Source organism: Hyalella azteca, unplaced genomic scaffold, assembly GCF_000764305.2.
Source record: "Hyalella azteca isolate HAZT.00-mixed unplaced genomic scaffold, Hazt_2.0.2 contig10310, whole genome shotgun sequence".
Classification (NCBI taxonomy): Eukaryota; Metazoa; Arthropoda; class Malacostraca; order Amphipoda; family Hyalellidae; genus Hyalella; species Hyalella azteca.
The window spans coordinates 210,077-225,463 of record NW_025940355.1 but is presented as its reverse complement, the minus strand read 5'-3'; the positions used below and the strand labels follow the sequence as shown (position 1 = coordinate 225,463).

The following is a 15,387-nucleotide window of genomic DNA, read 5'->3' as shown; positions in this document are numbered from 1 at the left end:
TTCGAATCTATTTTCACAACATTATTTAGTTAGATCACTCATATGAATTATTCCATATAGTTCATTGAATTTCCTCAACTAACTTTGGCAGTATTGGCATTGATTTTGCATCTTTCTGATCACTCCATGGTAACCAGTTCGGCTTTCCCATGACCTAGACATACAGTATCTCACTGATATCAATAGTTCGAGAATTTTGATTGCTTGTCATTTACCAGCTGTCATTTCTCAAGCGAGTTACACCAATATATACGGTTACGAACATGTTGTCAACCGTGTCCAACTGCAGACATGGCTTCTCGAAGACATTTGGTCGCAACTCTGCTGCTGCTTATCGGTTCTGTCGCAGCGCAGAATGGCATTGAATGTCCTTTCCCAGGTGAGTTACATTCTATTTGCTAACAGTAAGTAAAATTTTCATTTCTGAACTTTAAAAAAATTAGTTCCCTTGTTTACTTTTATTGAAAAAAAACAACTTGTTAACAGCTTGGATACAAAGTATCTTTATAACAAAGAACAATATGTGAACAACTTATACTCAAATTACGAGGAACGCGATAGCTTAAAAGTCAGATGAAAATTTTGAAATTATTTAAACGATGTCCGATTTATTCCTCTATCACAAAATAATAGCCATAATGGCAATTACTTCGTCTTTGATTTGATTGAAAATAATGTAATGGCAAACATTCCAAATTCAAACTATTTCAGTGGAGTCATTTGGTCATTACCTATCCTACGAAAAAAATACTCCTCAAATAATATCCATGCCAATTCAGTATGAATCATTTATGAAGTAACACTCTGATTGATATTCGACATTGAATTCATATAAATAATAGTTGATGTATCCAATCAACTGTGCTTGTTATTCAAATGCGGTTTCCTTCGCCGATGACCCGACTAAGTTTATCCATAAAAAATTTAACAATACACGATTGTTGGATTCAGTTGAAACTGCCACACAATGAATTTAACTGATATCACTCAGTTGACTTACAGCATTAAAATCGAATGAGTTTTAAATTACCTAGTTGAATGACGAGTTGATTTTAGTTGCACTGAATGAAGCCATTATGAAGGTGGTGCCGAGAACGGCGGCGGAGAAGCGGAATGCCTGTTTTACACGGCGTGTCGGTGGACGGGGTCAGAGTGCGTCATGCAGAACAACGGCGACATTGGCTACACGGTGGCAGGTGCCCCGCAGGATACGGGCAGGGGCTTCAAGGTTTGTAGAAAGTAACACTTTTTTTGTTGCTACTGAAGGCACCTCTTGAGGGACTAAAATTACCGATAACTATCAGGGTTCTTTGACTGAAGACTGACTTGGTCTGCAGGGTATGTAAAAAAGAACACTTTTCTTTGTTGCTGAAATTCAAGCCTGAGGCGCCATGAATATCGAAAAATAACAGCGATTTTAGAGTAAAAACTGGCTGACTTCAAGCTATTTGAAAACAAACACTTTCTTCGTTGTTTAAATACATTTCTGGGGAGCTATAAATAACTAGAACCAACTGTGATTTTTTGAGCATAGACTGGCTGGGTTTTCGAAGACTGTAAAAAAATGAAACATACCTGGGTGTAAAAAGGTAACGTTGAAATGTTGTAAAATCGAGAAAAAATCACCAGGCTACCTGGTATATAAGAAGCTGTAGCAGTATCATCTAATATATTTGTGAAAGGGCGTTTGTATGATTGATGCTGCGCAAATATGTTCAGGATACGGGCAGGGGCTTCAAGGTTTGTAGAAAGTAACACTTTTTTTGTTGCTACTGAAGGCACCTCTTGAGGGACTAAAATTACCGATAACTATCAGGGTTCTTTGACTGAAGACTGACTTGGTCTGCAGGGTATGTAAAAAAGAACACTTTTCTTTGTTGCTGAAATTCAAGCCTGAGGCGCCATGAATATCGAAAAATAACAGCGATTTTAGAGTAAAAACTGGCTGACTTCAAGCTATTTGAAAACAAACACTTTCTTCGTTGTTTAAATACATTTCTGGGGAGCTATAAATAACTAGAACCAACTGTGATTTTTTGAGCATAGACTGGCTGGGTTTTCGAAGACTGTAAAAAATGAAACAAACCTGGGTGTAAAAAGGTAATGTTGAAATGTTGTAAAATCGAGAAAAAACTCACCAGGCTACCTGGTATACAAGAAGCTGTAGCAGTATTATCTAATATATTTGTGAAAGGGCATTTGTATGATTGATGCTGCGCAAATATGTTGAGGCTATGTGTGCGAGTATACTTATTGCATCGGGATATAACCTGGACCTGAATATGTATTCTTTAGTACTGAAAGGAAAGAAGCGTAATAAAATAAAAATTTCCTTATGAAATTGTCTTGTATAAATGTATTTTGATAGATGAAATATATTTTTCATTCTGAAAAAGAATAATAACTTCTATATACTATTTTCAATAATTCGAGATAACGGTATCTATGTCAAACTTCAGCGATTACCGATCCTAGACAACGACGGGCAAATCTTTTAGCATTGAACAACGAATGAAAATATATCAGGGAAAAACATAATTGATGAAAACATATAAAAATGAAAACATAATTGATGTATAAATAAGGGATGGAATAAAAAAATGACAGATTGGAGAAATTAAGACAGTGCTGAAAGTCATCTTTAGGACAGATAAATTATGAAATGTTACCACTTAAAGAAAGTTTTCGGTCATTTCAGCATTCAGAACATGAGAGAAAACATAAGAAATGTTTAAACTTTAATCAAGACCAGACATTTTCTACGGATTGATTTTTGTTTTCAGGTCGGTCTTGATCTCATCGATGTGACGAAAACATTGTTCGAAGGAGACATTCGCAGGCTGGAGCTGGAAGTGATCTACCACGGAAATTATAGCGTTCAAGTCAAGGTACGATGTTCAATAAAAAAAAGTAAAAGAATGCAAGTTAAATTCAGGTTCATCGAACATTTATATTTTATCTGTAACTATCGAGTTGATGAATTGTCGCCATTTTGCTGATTAGAAAAAATAATTTAAATTATCGTATTACTTTTTAATCAGATCACAGACGCGGAATCTGCGCGCTACGAAGTGCCGGTGCCGCTGACGCTGTCAGACGAACCCGGGACGGCGCCGCTGTACACGGTGGAGGTCGCCGCCGCTGGTCAGCCTTTCGAGATGAGCATCAGTCGCGCCGCCACCGGGACTAAAGTGTGAGTGAGAGATCGGTTTATTGGTATTTATATTGTTTGTGATAAAGGGGAAATGGAATGAGTACGTAACTGGTTAGCAATTAAACGGTTCATATAGTTAATTAAGTTCAGCAACGACAGCAGACCACGTGGGTAACTAGGATAATATCGTTCAGTGGGAGTTATATTTCTTACGATAAAGATGTATATATTGGCATAAGGGAGCAATTGCGTATAAAGATGAGCATGATTGGTTTAGGCAGTAAAAGTTGACTACAACGGTGGGTGAGTTGATATTGGCAGTTATATTCATCTTGATGAAAATGACTGCTCTGGAAAAGGGGCATAATTAATGCTAGCGGGAAAAATAAAACACAAAGATGAGTTGGATAACATCGTTTATTAGCAATGAAATCTATAATGATATAGGTTAATGCATTGAAAGAAGTGCGTGCAACATTCAAGCTACGGAAAACCGAAACGGAGTGTAGTTTTTGTGTCGCTGGTATTATAGGTTCGTTTCTGGTATTTTTATAAAGGGAAAAATGGTATAATAAACCAAAGCTGTAGGGTCGACCGGTTGCAACCAGAAATCTGACAGGTGGCTATAACTTCTAAGATAATGATTATCTTAAAAAACGGTAAAACACGTCTAATCCTGCGCCACACCTTCGAGCCCCGCAACACCTGGCCAATCTTTGCTAGGGATCAGCCCGTTGGCACCGTAAGTTATAATTTCAAGAATTTTTTGATGACATTAATTAATTTCTGAATTAATTGTTTAGCAACCGATATTATTGTCACTGCGGTTAGTATTAGCTAAGCCTGAAAGTTAATATAGAACCATTTTTGCACTTCTCAAAGCCAAGCAATAAGTTAGGATTGAAGTTATCCACTTGGCTTCATGAGAAATTGTATTAAATAAACTGCTTGTCATGCAATGGATGCCTTTATTTCACATACAATTTCTCCCGTACTAAGGAACTCTCACCGCACATTTTACTTAAATTCTGGATACTTTCGTTACAAGGGATAAAACTTTGACTAAATACGAAAAATTTCACGAAATTTTCAAGTTTATATATTTGATTTATTCGTTTTTTAGCTGAATTTTTTATACCCTCGATTGCTTTCTGTTCAATTAATCGCTCAACTTCTCCTGTGCTGCTTGTTTAAGTTCTGTTAAAAAGTTGCGTTCATCACAGTTTCGGCGAATTTCTGCACTAAATTGCACCTTTTTGGTTTTAATGTTCATACAAGTTCTTAGATGATTCATTTTTTACTTTTATTAATTAATTTGCAAGGGCTTCATGAACGAGTATGGCCACCACCCTTACTACTCGGTGGTGGAGGATGACGCGGGCAACACCCACTCTGTACTCTTCTTCAATTCAAATGCAATGGGTAATGATATATGTATATATATAAATATATTTATATAAGTCAGTCAATAGCCGGACAGGATTGGTAACATTACCGGACAGGGGTTATAAATCCGACCAAAATCGAGTCCGGTTGTGTACTCTGTAACTAGTTTGTACTTAAAAACCGGACGCGAAAATAAACGAAATACACTACCGGACATTCTAGAAACGCCAACCTTATTAGGTTATAGTTAGAATTAGGGCTAGTTGTGTACAAAAAACTTCTTTGCGTTGCTAAACGCCTTTCTAAAGATGTTAGGTCCAGCCAGGTCAAGTTCTTTTTACTTTTTTTTGCACTTTTACAAAATTCAGTGGGTACAAAATAATCATAGTACGGAAAAGTGGAATTATTAATTTAAGGCGAACAATCAAGTATTCTTTTCCAATATGCCTTGATCACGAGGAAAAACTTCTATACATTTTCGAGGATAGAAATTCTAAATGTTTTCAAAATATAAATTAATTTATATCCCTAACATTATCTAACTGCTATTCTAAAAACAGTGCGAGGTCAATAAAGAAAAACATGGATAATTTGCAAGTTTAGCTTACTTAATACCGATTACTTCATCTCTTTGCATTTAATATTTACCATTTTTTGATGTGATTTGTTCAGACTGTGGGTACGCCGGAGTTTCCGCCCTACTGGTCTCTGGGCTTTCACTTGTCTCGCTACGGCTACACTTCAACCGATGACGTCAGGGCTGTCAGGCAGCGCATGAAGGATTCTCAAATTCCTCAGGTGATTTATCAATTAGCAAAGAAGTCAGCGATTTGTTGATTTACTCTCAGTGATGAAATTGATTACATTAATAGGGAATGCCAATAACGTAAGATGAGGAGAAAACTCGTGAAAGAAAAGGATCAGCGCCTAAATCAGATGAAGTTTTAGATAATGAATTTGAAAGTTGTGATAGGATGGTAAATTTAAATGTTTTTCATGTAAAATTGCACTATGATTTCGAATTTAATGGTTGACTATTATCCCCATCGGGTACAGAAGACTAAATTCATAGTAATACTGTCTGCAATAATTTGTAACATTTAAATAAATTATGCGACTATAATTTGCTCAAAATACTCATCGAATACTTTTACTTTCCGCCTTATCCTTACTTAACTATTTTAATTTTGCCACGTTTTCTTCTCGTTTGATTTCAAACTTATGAGAAAAATATTTTGAACTTTTAATGATGTAATTTATTCACCTGAAGGACGTACAAGTGTGCGACATCGACTACATGGACCGCTTCCGCGACTTCACCATCGACTCGACCAACTGGGGAGACCTGCCTGCGCTCACAGACGAGCTGCACGCTGACAACGTCAAGCTCACTCTGATTTTGGTGGGAAAGAGTCAAATTATATTGATCTGTTTGTAAAAAATCAGTCCTATATAAATGTATCATTCCAAGAATATAAAAAACTCAAAGTATATTCACCATTTCTTCAATGAAAACTTTTCGGAGACCGGCTTAATCGTTAACAGTAAGAAAGTAGAATTACAATTTTTCAGTAATATTTTGAAATTCAAGGAATAATTTGAAAGCAAAAAATAGGTCTCATTTTATGTTAAATATTTGAAACAGTGCTTACAAGTGGTGTCGAATAGCTGGTAGTCATTGAACTTTTTCAGTCTCTAATGTTTTCGCGCCCTCTAATGTGAATTCATGTCAAAACTTAATTGTGAGTAGTCTAAAGTGAATAAATATCCAGAACTCTATTGTGAGTACCCTAAAGTGAACACATGTCCTGAATTCAATCGTGAGTACTATAATGTGACTATTTGTCAAGAAATTTATTGTTACTAATCAAGAATGAATTGATGTCCAGCATTTTACTGAGAGCCGTCAGAAGTGAATACGGGTGTAGAACTGTTTTGCAAGCACTCTAAAGTTGATCCGCATACAGAATCTCACATGCTATTCATACGGTTTTGCTCAGCAGGAGAGTGTTATTTGACAATTATCAAGTCTTTACTCTGAGCAGGATCCTGCGGTGGTGATAGACTTCGACAACTACGAGCCTGTAGTGCGCGGCCGCGATGCCGATGCCTTCATCAAGTGGCTGTCACCTTCGCTGGTGCCGGGCGACCAGCCCGCGGGCACCAGCGACTATATGGTCGGCTACGTCTGGCCCGACGAGAAGACCGTTTTCCCGGACTTCCTCAAGCCCGAAACCCAGGACTGGTGGGCCGAAGAACTGAAACTACTACATGACGTGAGTAAAATTTTACGATGCTACCCAAGCAAATTGAATGGAACATTCAACTTACGTATGTGTGTCCAGCACTAGTCGTTGAAACAAAGATAATGGTGTCCCGAAATGACGGTATGATCTAAAACTGATTAAATTGCGGGTTTTAAGTTATATTAAGTTGTTTTTGAGATTTTTTCTCTATTATTATTATACTTTTATTTCATCGGCAATCTCTTTAATTTCGTCAGGTTAGGTCCGTAGTGGCCATTTTTGGCACGTGAATAGGTTCTCTTTTTGGAAAGGGTCCGGCAAAATATAGTACAGAGAGAGGTTGTAATGAAACACTGATACATTTAATATTAAATTGAGAAATTTAAGTTCACATCCTACGTTAAAAAAAATCTCTAGTACATGAAAAAGGTGAGCTGAACACAATCAAAGTCCAAAATCTATCAGTTAAATCATCATCATGTAAAACCATCTAATTTTACCGGAAATTGTTGATACATTGCAGTTCCGTTGAGCCGTACGACTGTTGTAACGACTGTAACTTGCGCACCCGTTTACGGCCGTATGTTCAGCGACCGTACCGCGGCTGTCACCGCGCGTTGCAGCCGTATTTCATGTGGCCGTACTGCAGCTGTATCGCGCGTCTCTCTTCACAGTTGCTCTTTCTTCATGACTGTCGTATCTCGTTGATATAGATGTCTCACGGTCAGTCTGGCCGTAGATTGAGCAGGATCCGGCGGTGGTGATAGACTTCGACAACTACGAGCCTGTGGTGCGCGGCCGCGATGCCGATGCCTTCATCAAGTGGATGACACCTTCGCTGGTGCCGGGCGACCAGCCCGCGGGCACCAGCGACTACATGGTCGGCTACGTCTGGCCCGACGAGAAGACCGTTTTCCCGGACTTCCTCAAGCCCGAAACCCAGGACTGGTGGGCCGAAGAACTGAAAATACTACATGACGTGAGTAAAATTTTACGATGCTACCCAAGTCTATTGAACGGAACCATCAACTTACGTATGTACAGCACTAGTCGCTGAAAAAATGTAATAGTCCTGAAATCACGATATAATCTGAAACAATATCTTGCATTATTGGAAGAGTTGAATTTAATTAATAAATATTCAATTTAAAAAAGCTTGTTTGTTTAAAAAACATTTTTGTAATATTCGATATGTCGTCATTGGCGGTTTGGGGAGGCATTATCATTGCTCATAAATTTGACTTTCGAACTACACAGTTCAGGAAAAGTTATGGTCAGTAGAAGTCCTAATTATTCGTGTTGATTGATATGCAAAATTTGATAGTGTATCTTTTTCGCAGAAAGTTCCATTTGATGCTATTTGGATTGACATGAACGAACCTGCCAATTTCGGCACCAATATGGACAAACCTTTCAACTACCCTGAAGGACTTCCACCTTGGAGCCTCAAATGTCCGTTCAACGTCTATGACTCTCCGCCCTATCCAACAAAGACTATTCGAGTCGGAAACTCGGAAAGCCAGAGGCTCAGGTGAGGAGAAGTTAGATGTTATTAACTGAATAAATATTAGTTATGGCTATCTTTCTCAGTTGTTATTTTCTTTTCTTCAATTCAAGAGATGAAAAAAATAAAAATAAAACTATTTGAAGTTTTGGAGACTACTTCAAACTCCAAGCTGTTCAGTTATATACAATAAGTCAATAACAGACGATGTGATCCCAAAAGAAAGAATAAAATTATTGCAGGCTTAGCAGCAGAACTTTCGATTATGAACTCAAATAAGAGTTTAACATTTATGACCTCTTAGCCAATTGACCTTCCACCCAGTCAATTGAAGCCTTAAATTTGTCAGAATGTTGAACAGAATTCAAAGTAAATATTTGACATTTATGTGGGCAGCGATCACTCCATTTGCTTGTCAGCCATGCAGACGAATGGTAACCAAACCTTCTTGATGTACGACACGCACTCTCTCTACGGGTGGTCGGAGACGGTCGCCACTTACAAGTAAATTGATCAACATATGTTTTGCGATTAATATTGTGTACTGTGTGATCTATGTTCTATGTGATCCACGTTGTCTGTTAAAAGTTACTTGATCCAGGTTGTTTGTTGTGCGATCCTTGTTGAGCGAAAGTTTTGTAGGTTTGTATCGGATGTACGAGTATGTTGATCTTGTTTCTAAATAGTCTGAACGCATTCCATGTTTTTTATACGATTGGAATAACACACGAGTAACAAATAATGTCATAGTTTTATAAGATTTGGGTAGGATATTTCGAGTGAATGCAAAAATTAGGTCGCGGATAGTTTAGTTCTCGATGATCTCTCTAACTAATCGCTAATTCAAGGAATACCCAGCTATTGAGGGAACCACCTGCTGGCTAACAGAATTTGGCTTGTTGAGTTAAGTTTATTTAATATAAGTTGACATTCTTATTATGATTCAGCAACAATTCTTGGACATTTTAGGGAAACTCGTCCGAAATTACAAAAATCTTTGTCAATTCATGCATTGATGTAAATTTGAAAAAATGGTAACCAAACCTTCTTGATGTACGACACGCACTCTCTCTACGGGTGGTCGGAGACGGTCGCCACTTACAAGTAAATTGATCAACATATGTTTTGCGATTAATATTGTGTACTGTGTGATCTATGTTCTATGTGATCCACGTTGTCTGTTAAAAGTTACTTGATCCAGGTTGTTTGTTGTGCGATCCTTGTTGAGCGAAAGTTTTGTAGGTTTGTATCGGATGTACGAGTATGTTGATCTTGTTTCTAAATAGTCTGAACGCATTCCATGTTTATTATACGATTGGAATAACACACGAGTAACAAATAATGTCATAGTTTTATAAGATTTGGGTAGGATATTTCGAGTGAATGCAAAAATTAGGTCGCGGATAGTTTAGTTCTCGATGATCTCTCTAACTAATCGCTAATTCAAGGAATACCCAGCTATTGAGGGAACCACCTGCTGGCTAACAGAATTTGGCTTGTTGAGTTAAGTTTATTTAATATAAGTTGACATTCTTATTATGATTCAGCAACAATTCTTGGACATTTTAGGGAAACTCGTCCGAAATTACAAAAATCTTTGTCAATTCATGCATTGATGTAAATTTGAAAAAATTACTTTCATCTAAATAGAATATATATAAAAATTGGATCAACATACACCCTCAATCAAAATAAAATTTCTTTAAAGTGTTTTAATGCGATTATATCTTCATTATACTATTGTAGCTTCAATTTATCTTCCGATATACCTACGATATCTATAAAACAATTTCTCCTTATACTGATGTGTACATATTGAATTCCCATAACTGTGCTTTGTTTTAATAATTATGTAGTCCTTACTGCAAAGTTAATATTGAAATCACCTAAATACCGTCTCAATAACCACACATTCCTAACTGCTGTGTTAATACTGAATTCATCGAGGTAGCCGCCGTCTTAAATAACTACGCACTCCTTACTATTATGTAAATATTGAATTACCCTTGGTTATTCCCGTCTTAATGATTATTCATTCCTACTGCTACGTAAATCTCATATCTCTTCAGGGGCATGATGAAACTGTTCCCGAATTGAATTCCCCTGGGTTATTCCCGTCTTAATCATATGCATTCCTAACTGCCACATAAATCTTATAATCTGATATCTCTTTAGTGGCATGATGAAACTGTTCCCGAATTGAATTCCCCCAGGTTATTCTCGCCTTAATGATTACGCATTACTTACTGCTTCGTAAATCTCGTATCTCTTCAGGGGCATGATGAAACTGTTCCCGAAGAAGAGACAAGTGGTGCTCTCCCGGTCCACCTTCCCGGGCTCTGGATCCTACGCAATTCACTGGCTAGGGGACAACACGGCTGACTGGACCCAGATGGCCATGTCCGTTGTTGGTGAGTTAAATTTAATGCTCATCACATTATAAAGTCAACAAGTACACTTTTATTAAGGGTATTCATGATATAGAATCGTTCTTGTTAGCAATTTTTACAAGTATTAATAGTTTTTATAGATAAACTAACCTTTTACCTGATCCGATAACTCCAAAGTCATGTCAGCAATTAGTCTAGTTTGCTACTAGTGAATAAGTTTTAATTAATCTATAGCATTTCACTGTATTTTACATTTATAATATCCATAAGGAATGATCGAGTTCAACTTGTTCGGCATCCCGATGGTTGGCGCTGATATCTGCGGCTTTTTTGGGGCAACAACTGTGGAAATGTGTGCTCGATGGATGCAGCTCGGCGCTTTCTATCCCTTCAGGTACAGCTTCAACAAAATCAGCTTTTCTTCCGGTAGAAATATTCTTTTTCAATTACAGATAAATAAATCAGTTCCAAACAGTATAGGATTGTTAGATTTATAGACAAATTTATGATATTCGAAGACAAGAGAGCGAGTCGTTGTCTATGGCGTTTTCTTGTTATGAAGATTAATAATATGTTCCACAAAACTATTATAGTTAAAAAAATATTTTTCCAGTTTTGATTAAATTAAAATTAAAATGAGATGTTTCAAATTATGAGCCGTTTCCAAGACTTATAAACTTAATTCATTGTTTTCCATCAAACTTTTAGTCGAAACCACAACGCCATCGGCGAGCCTGATCAAGATCCAACATTTGATCAAACAGTGGCTGCCATCTCAAAAGATGTCCTCGAACTCCGCTACAAATATCTACCGTACCTGTACAGCCTCTTCCACATGGTAATGCTATCAAGTTTACTTTTAAAAATAATTCTTAACTCGGTAAAATGACCTGACGCGTTTGAAGTTAATCCCGATAGCCAATGAATTTTTCCAGCGTCCAATGTCCCGTTAAAAGCAATAATCGAAGCTAAAATTTCCTGTCCTCGTATATAGGGCTTGTGACTCCGAAAACAGCTCCCAATTAGTAGCCGAATATGATAGGCGGCCAATTGGCGTCTGATTTGCCTCTAAAGGCGGCTATGGCGAGCCTACGCCGCCCCTGAACGGAATCTGGATTCTGACTGGGTAGCATGTATCTCATAGGCTGTCATGATCATGCGAGAATTCTGCTCTTGATATGCTTCTTAAGTTGAAATCCTCAGCTTTAATTCTGATATATTTGCCTTCAATTGTAAAACAATACAAGGTTGTTTCATTTATTTCGATGCAGTACAAGAGCTGAAGTACACTTGGTATTTGTCATTGTGCCTCGAATGTTAACGTGCTGCCTGCCAAATACTGAAACCACTCCTATTCTTTGTATAAGGATACATTAACAGTCGTCAATGCAATCGGTTTCATAGCCCTCTTTTGTCGAGCTGTACATATAATAGATGTCGGCCTTCAAAATGGCGTTTTATGTTTGTATATTAAGCTCGTTCGTCCAATTAAAAACAAACGGTATGTCGCCTTTAATTTCAGACTGCTCTGTGACCAGGCGGACATGCACGTATGCCACTTGTCAAATTTTTGTTTCTATGAATAAATTTGAGCAATGCTGGTTGGACATCGCATTTTGCACTCGCAAGGAAATTACGATTGAGGCTGGTAACTAGAGTTACCGCCAGCATGCAAACGGTTAACAGAGGGTTAGCAAGGGGCTAGCAGAGGGATAACAATGGGTTAACAAAGTGTGGAAAATGAGTTAAGAAAGAGTTAGCAAAGGTTCAATGCCTTGTGTTGACCTCGTCTAGGCTCACATGGATGGCGAGAGCGTGGTGCGTCCGCTGTACAATGTGTACCCCAGCGACTTGACCGCCAGGGACGTCGACGATCAGTTCTTCTGGGGCTCGGGCATCATGGTCGCTCCTGTCCTCGCGCCAGGACTCACTGCTAGAGACGTGTACTTCCCAGAAGTAAGCTTATCAAAATATACACAATATTTTTAGTATGTTCTATTGAATTTGAATACGTTTTAATGTTTTCGAGTCCGTACACTTTCTGTTTTTGTGCTTTCAAGGACATTTTCTACGATCTGGTGACCGGTGAAGTTCAAAGCACATCAGCCCAAGTCCGGAGCATCCCAGCCCCACTCGAAAAAATCCCAGTCTTCGCGAGAGGAGGAAGCATCTTGGCCACACAAGCACCTGCGCTTAACACTGTTCTCAGGTGTCGTATAAATGAATTGTTTTCTCGTGGCTCAGTTTTTCGGGCAGTTACTTTATTCATTTTTTGATTGAATGGTAAAAAGTAGTTTGCAGAAATACTACAATAATTTTATTTTTGTAAATTGCTTGCCTAATACGTTTTAATGTTTTCGAGTCCGTACACTTTGCGTTCTTGTGCTTTCAAGGACATTTTCTACGATCTGGTGACCGGTGAAGTTCAAAGCACATCAGCCCAACTCCTGAGCATCCCAGCCCCACTCGAGAAAATCCCAGTCTTCGCGAGAGGAGGAAGCATCTTGGCCACACAAGCGCCTGCGCTTAACACTGTTCTCAGGTGCCGTATAAATGAATTGTTTTCTTGTGGCTTAGTTTTCCGGGCAGTTACCTTATTCATTTTTTTGATTGAATGGTAAGAGTTAGTTTGCAGAAATACAACACTAATTTTATTTTTGTAAATTGCTTGCCCTGCCTTGCTCTGATATTCCGTTCTCAGGCCATTTAGAAAGTTTACAAGCAAAATTCAGGCCTCAAACTATTTTAATTATAGTAATTCGCTTGTCTGAGCATTATTTGGCAGAATATTATTTGGAATTCTGGAATTGAAACTCCAACGTATATGGATGTGTCATCTCAGTTGACTATTATCCTGCGAAACGCCTGCAATGAATGCAGATGAATCGCTTTGTGATTACATTGATATTTATCTAGTAAGCTAAAAATTTTACATAGATTTTTGTTTTCGTGGTTTATACAAATTAGTCAATAACTATAAATAGCTATAATTAACTGATAACTTTGAGCTAAATTTAGTGCTTTACCTCTGCAGCCGGCAAAATCCCTTCGGTTTGACTATCGCGCTTGACTCAGCCCACTCGGCCGAAGGGGAGATATTCTGGGACGACGGGGAGGGCGAGCACGTCATGTCTGAAGCCTACATGAGCATGCTCTCTTTTGAGGACGTAAGTATCTATGTAGTGTCTTACTAAGGTTTTTAATTACGTCAGCTTTACCTAATTACCGTAGGAGTATATATTAAACATATTAAATATTTTTTCAACAAACTATTTTCAATAATTACACATCATATATGGGTTAGAAAAAGGCAGTCTTCAGAGCTGAATATGAGCTCAGCGTCAACAACACAAAAGGAAAATACGTTAGTACGTGGTAAGCTCCGGTCCGCGTTTCCTACACATTTTCATGTTTGCACACTCTTCCTGTTGGGATATCAGTTATTTTGTCAATCGCTACAAATCCCTCATAATCTCGAACCATGGCTCTGAAACATTTCATAAGCACGTCGATTGTCATTTACCCTATCATTCGTATATGATCCTTGATCCTATAATTGTTCATTTTTATCATACCTCTCTCGTCTCTCGAACACTGTCGCCCATGCATGATCATTCGTCGAGGATCACTTCCGCCTTATGATCAACATTCATCATGTCTAAGTCATCTCTAGAACACTCTGATGTCGCTGCTCGTAGCTCCTACATGCATTACATACCTCGATATGTAAATATCACGTCCTACGTACATATGTATATATCGTATCTCCTTCATCTCCAGAACATGCTGATGTCGATGATCATGCACGGACAAGATGTTGTAGCTGGCTTGTCGATTGACCACCTTATCTTCTACGGCTACCCTTCCAACCCGACCACCATCTCCGTCGGCGGTGAAGCATTGGACTCATCCGCCTGGGCTTTTGATGCCGCAACTGGAGTCCTAACCGTCACGGTTGACCTACCACTCGACACTGAGTTTATGGTCATGTTCATGTAAAATGAACGATTAATGAAATAAAATGCAGTTATTATTGTATCAACAGTTATTTTGTATCCTTTTTATACTCTATATTATGTCGAATTACATTCATTCATTATTATTGATAATGCACAGTTACAGTCTTCGTTCTCTCAATAGCCAAGTTGTTCTAAGATGAGGAAGTAAACATTTGTCTAAACTTAGAGATTATATTAATTCGAATTTCAGGGAAGTAAATCAAATAATAATAATAGTAAAATGATTATCAACATAGAACGGAACAGTAAACAAATGTTGATGAGATTGGTTGGTGTAGCCTGAATGCTTCTCACGAATGCACATTCTAGGTAACTTTATATTTGCATGAGAACATTTGTTCAACTATTATTGTGCACGAGATAATTTGTCAGCTAATTTTCTTCTTCAAAAGTTTTCGTGTATGATAATTCAATTTACTAAATTAACGTTGCTTATTTTAGCTGATAATATTCAAACAGTTATCTATAACTGGTGAAATTTACATTATTCAAAGCTTGCAATGACTTTCACGATACATTCATCTTATTTTACGTAAAACCAAGTTTTGGAAAGCAGTGAGGAATCGTAACTTTCTGAACAAATGCACCATGTATTCCAACAGGAATCCTTAATAAAACGAGCTGATCCTTCCAAATAAGCTGTTCAGCTGGTATTCAGTTGAAAAGCAGCATATGCCCTTACTATCGC

The 15,387-nt window shown here is 37.9% G+C and overlaps 1 protein-coding gene across 1 annotated transcript; it reads left to right on the top strand.

Annotated features, from left to right (window-relative positions):
• Positions 1-262: 262 nt before the first annotated feature.
• On the top strand, positions 263-14,718 carry LOC108679476 (maltase-glucoamylase). The gene is made up of 18 exons (XM_047882371.1): positions 263-379; positions 1,083-1,228; positions 2,784-2,888; positions 3,042-3,191; positions 3,792-3,896; positions 4,477-4,576; positions 5,208-5,338; positions 5,811-5,942; positions 7,535-7,765; positions 8,127-8,317; positions 8,687-8,794; positions 10,565-10,701; positions 10,951-11,074; positions 11,389-11,518; positions 12,475-12,636; positions 13,074-13,222; positions 13,715-13,847; positions 14,461-14,718. Exons 1-18 carry the CDS (start codon positions 292-294, stop codon positions 14,677-14,679), a joined length of 2,541 nt encoding a protein of 846 aa, XP_047738327.1. The 5' UTR covers positions 263-291; the 3' UTR covers positions 14,680-14,718.
• Positions 14,719-15,387: the final 669 nt, after the last annotated feature.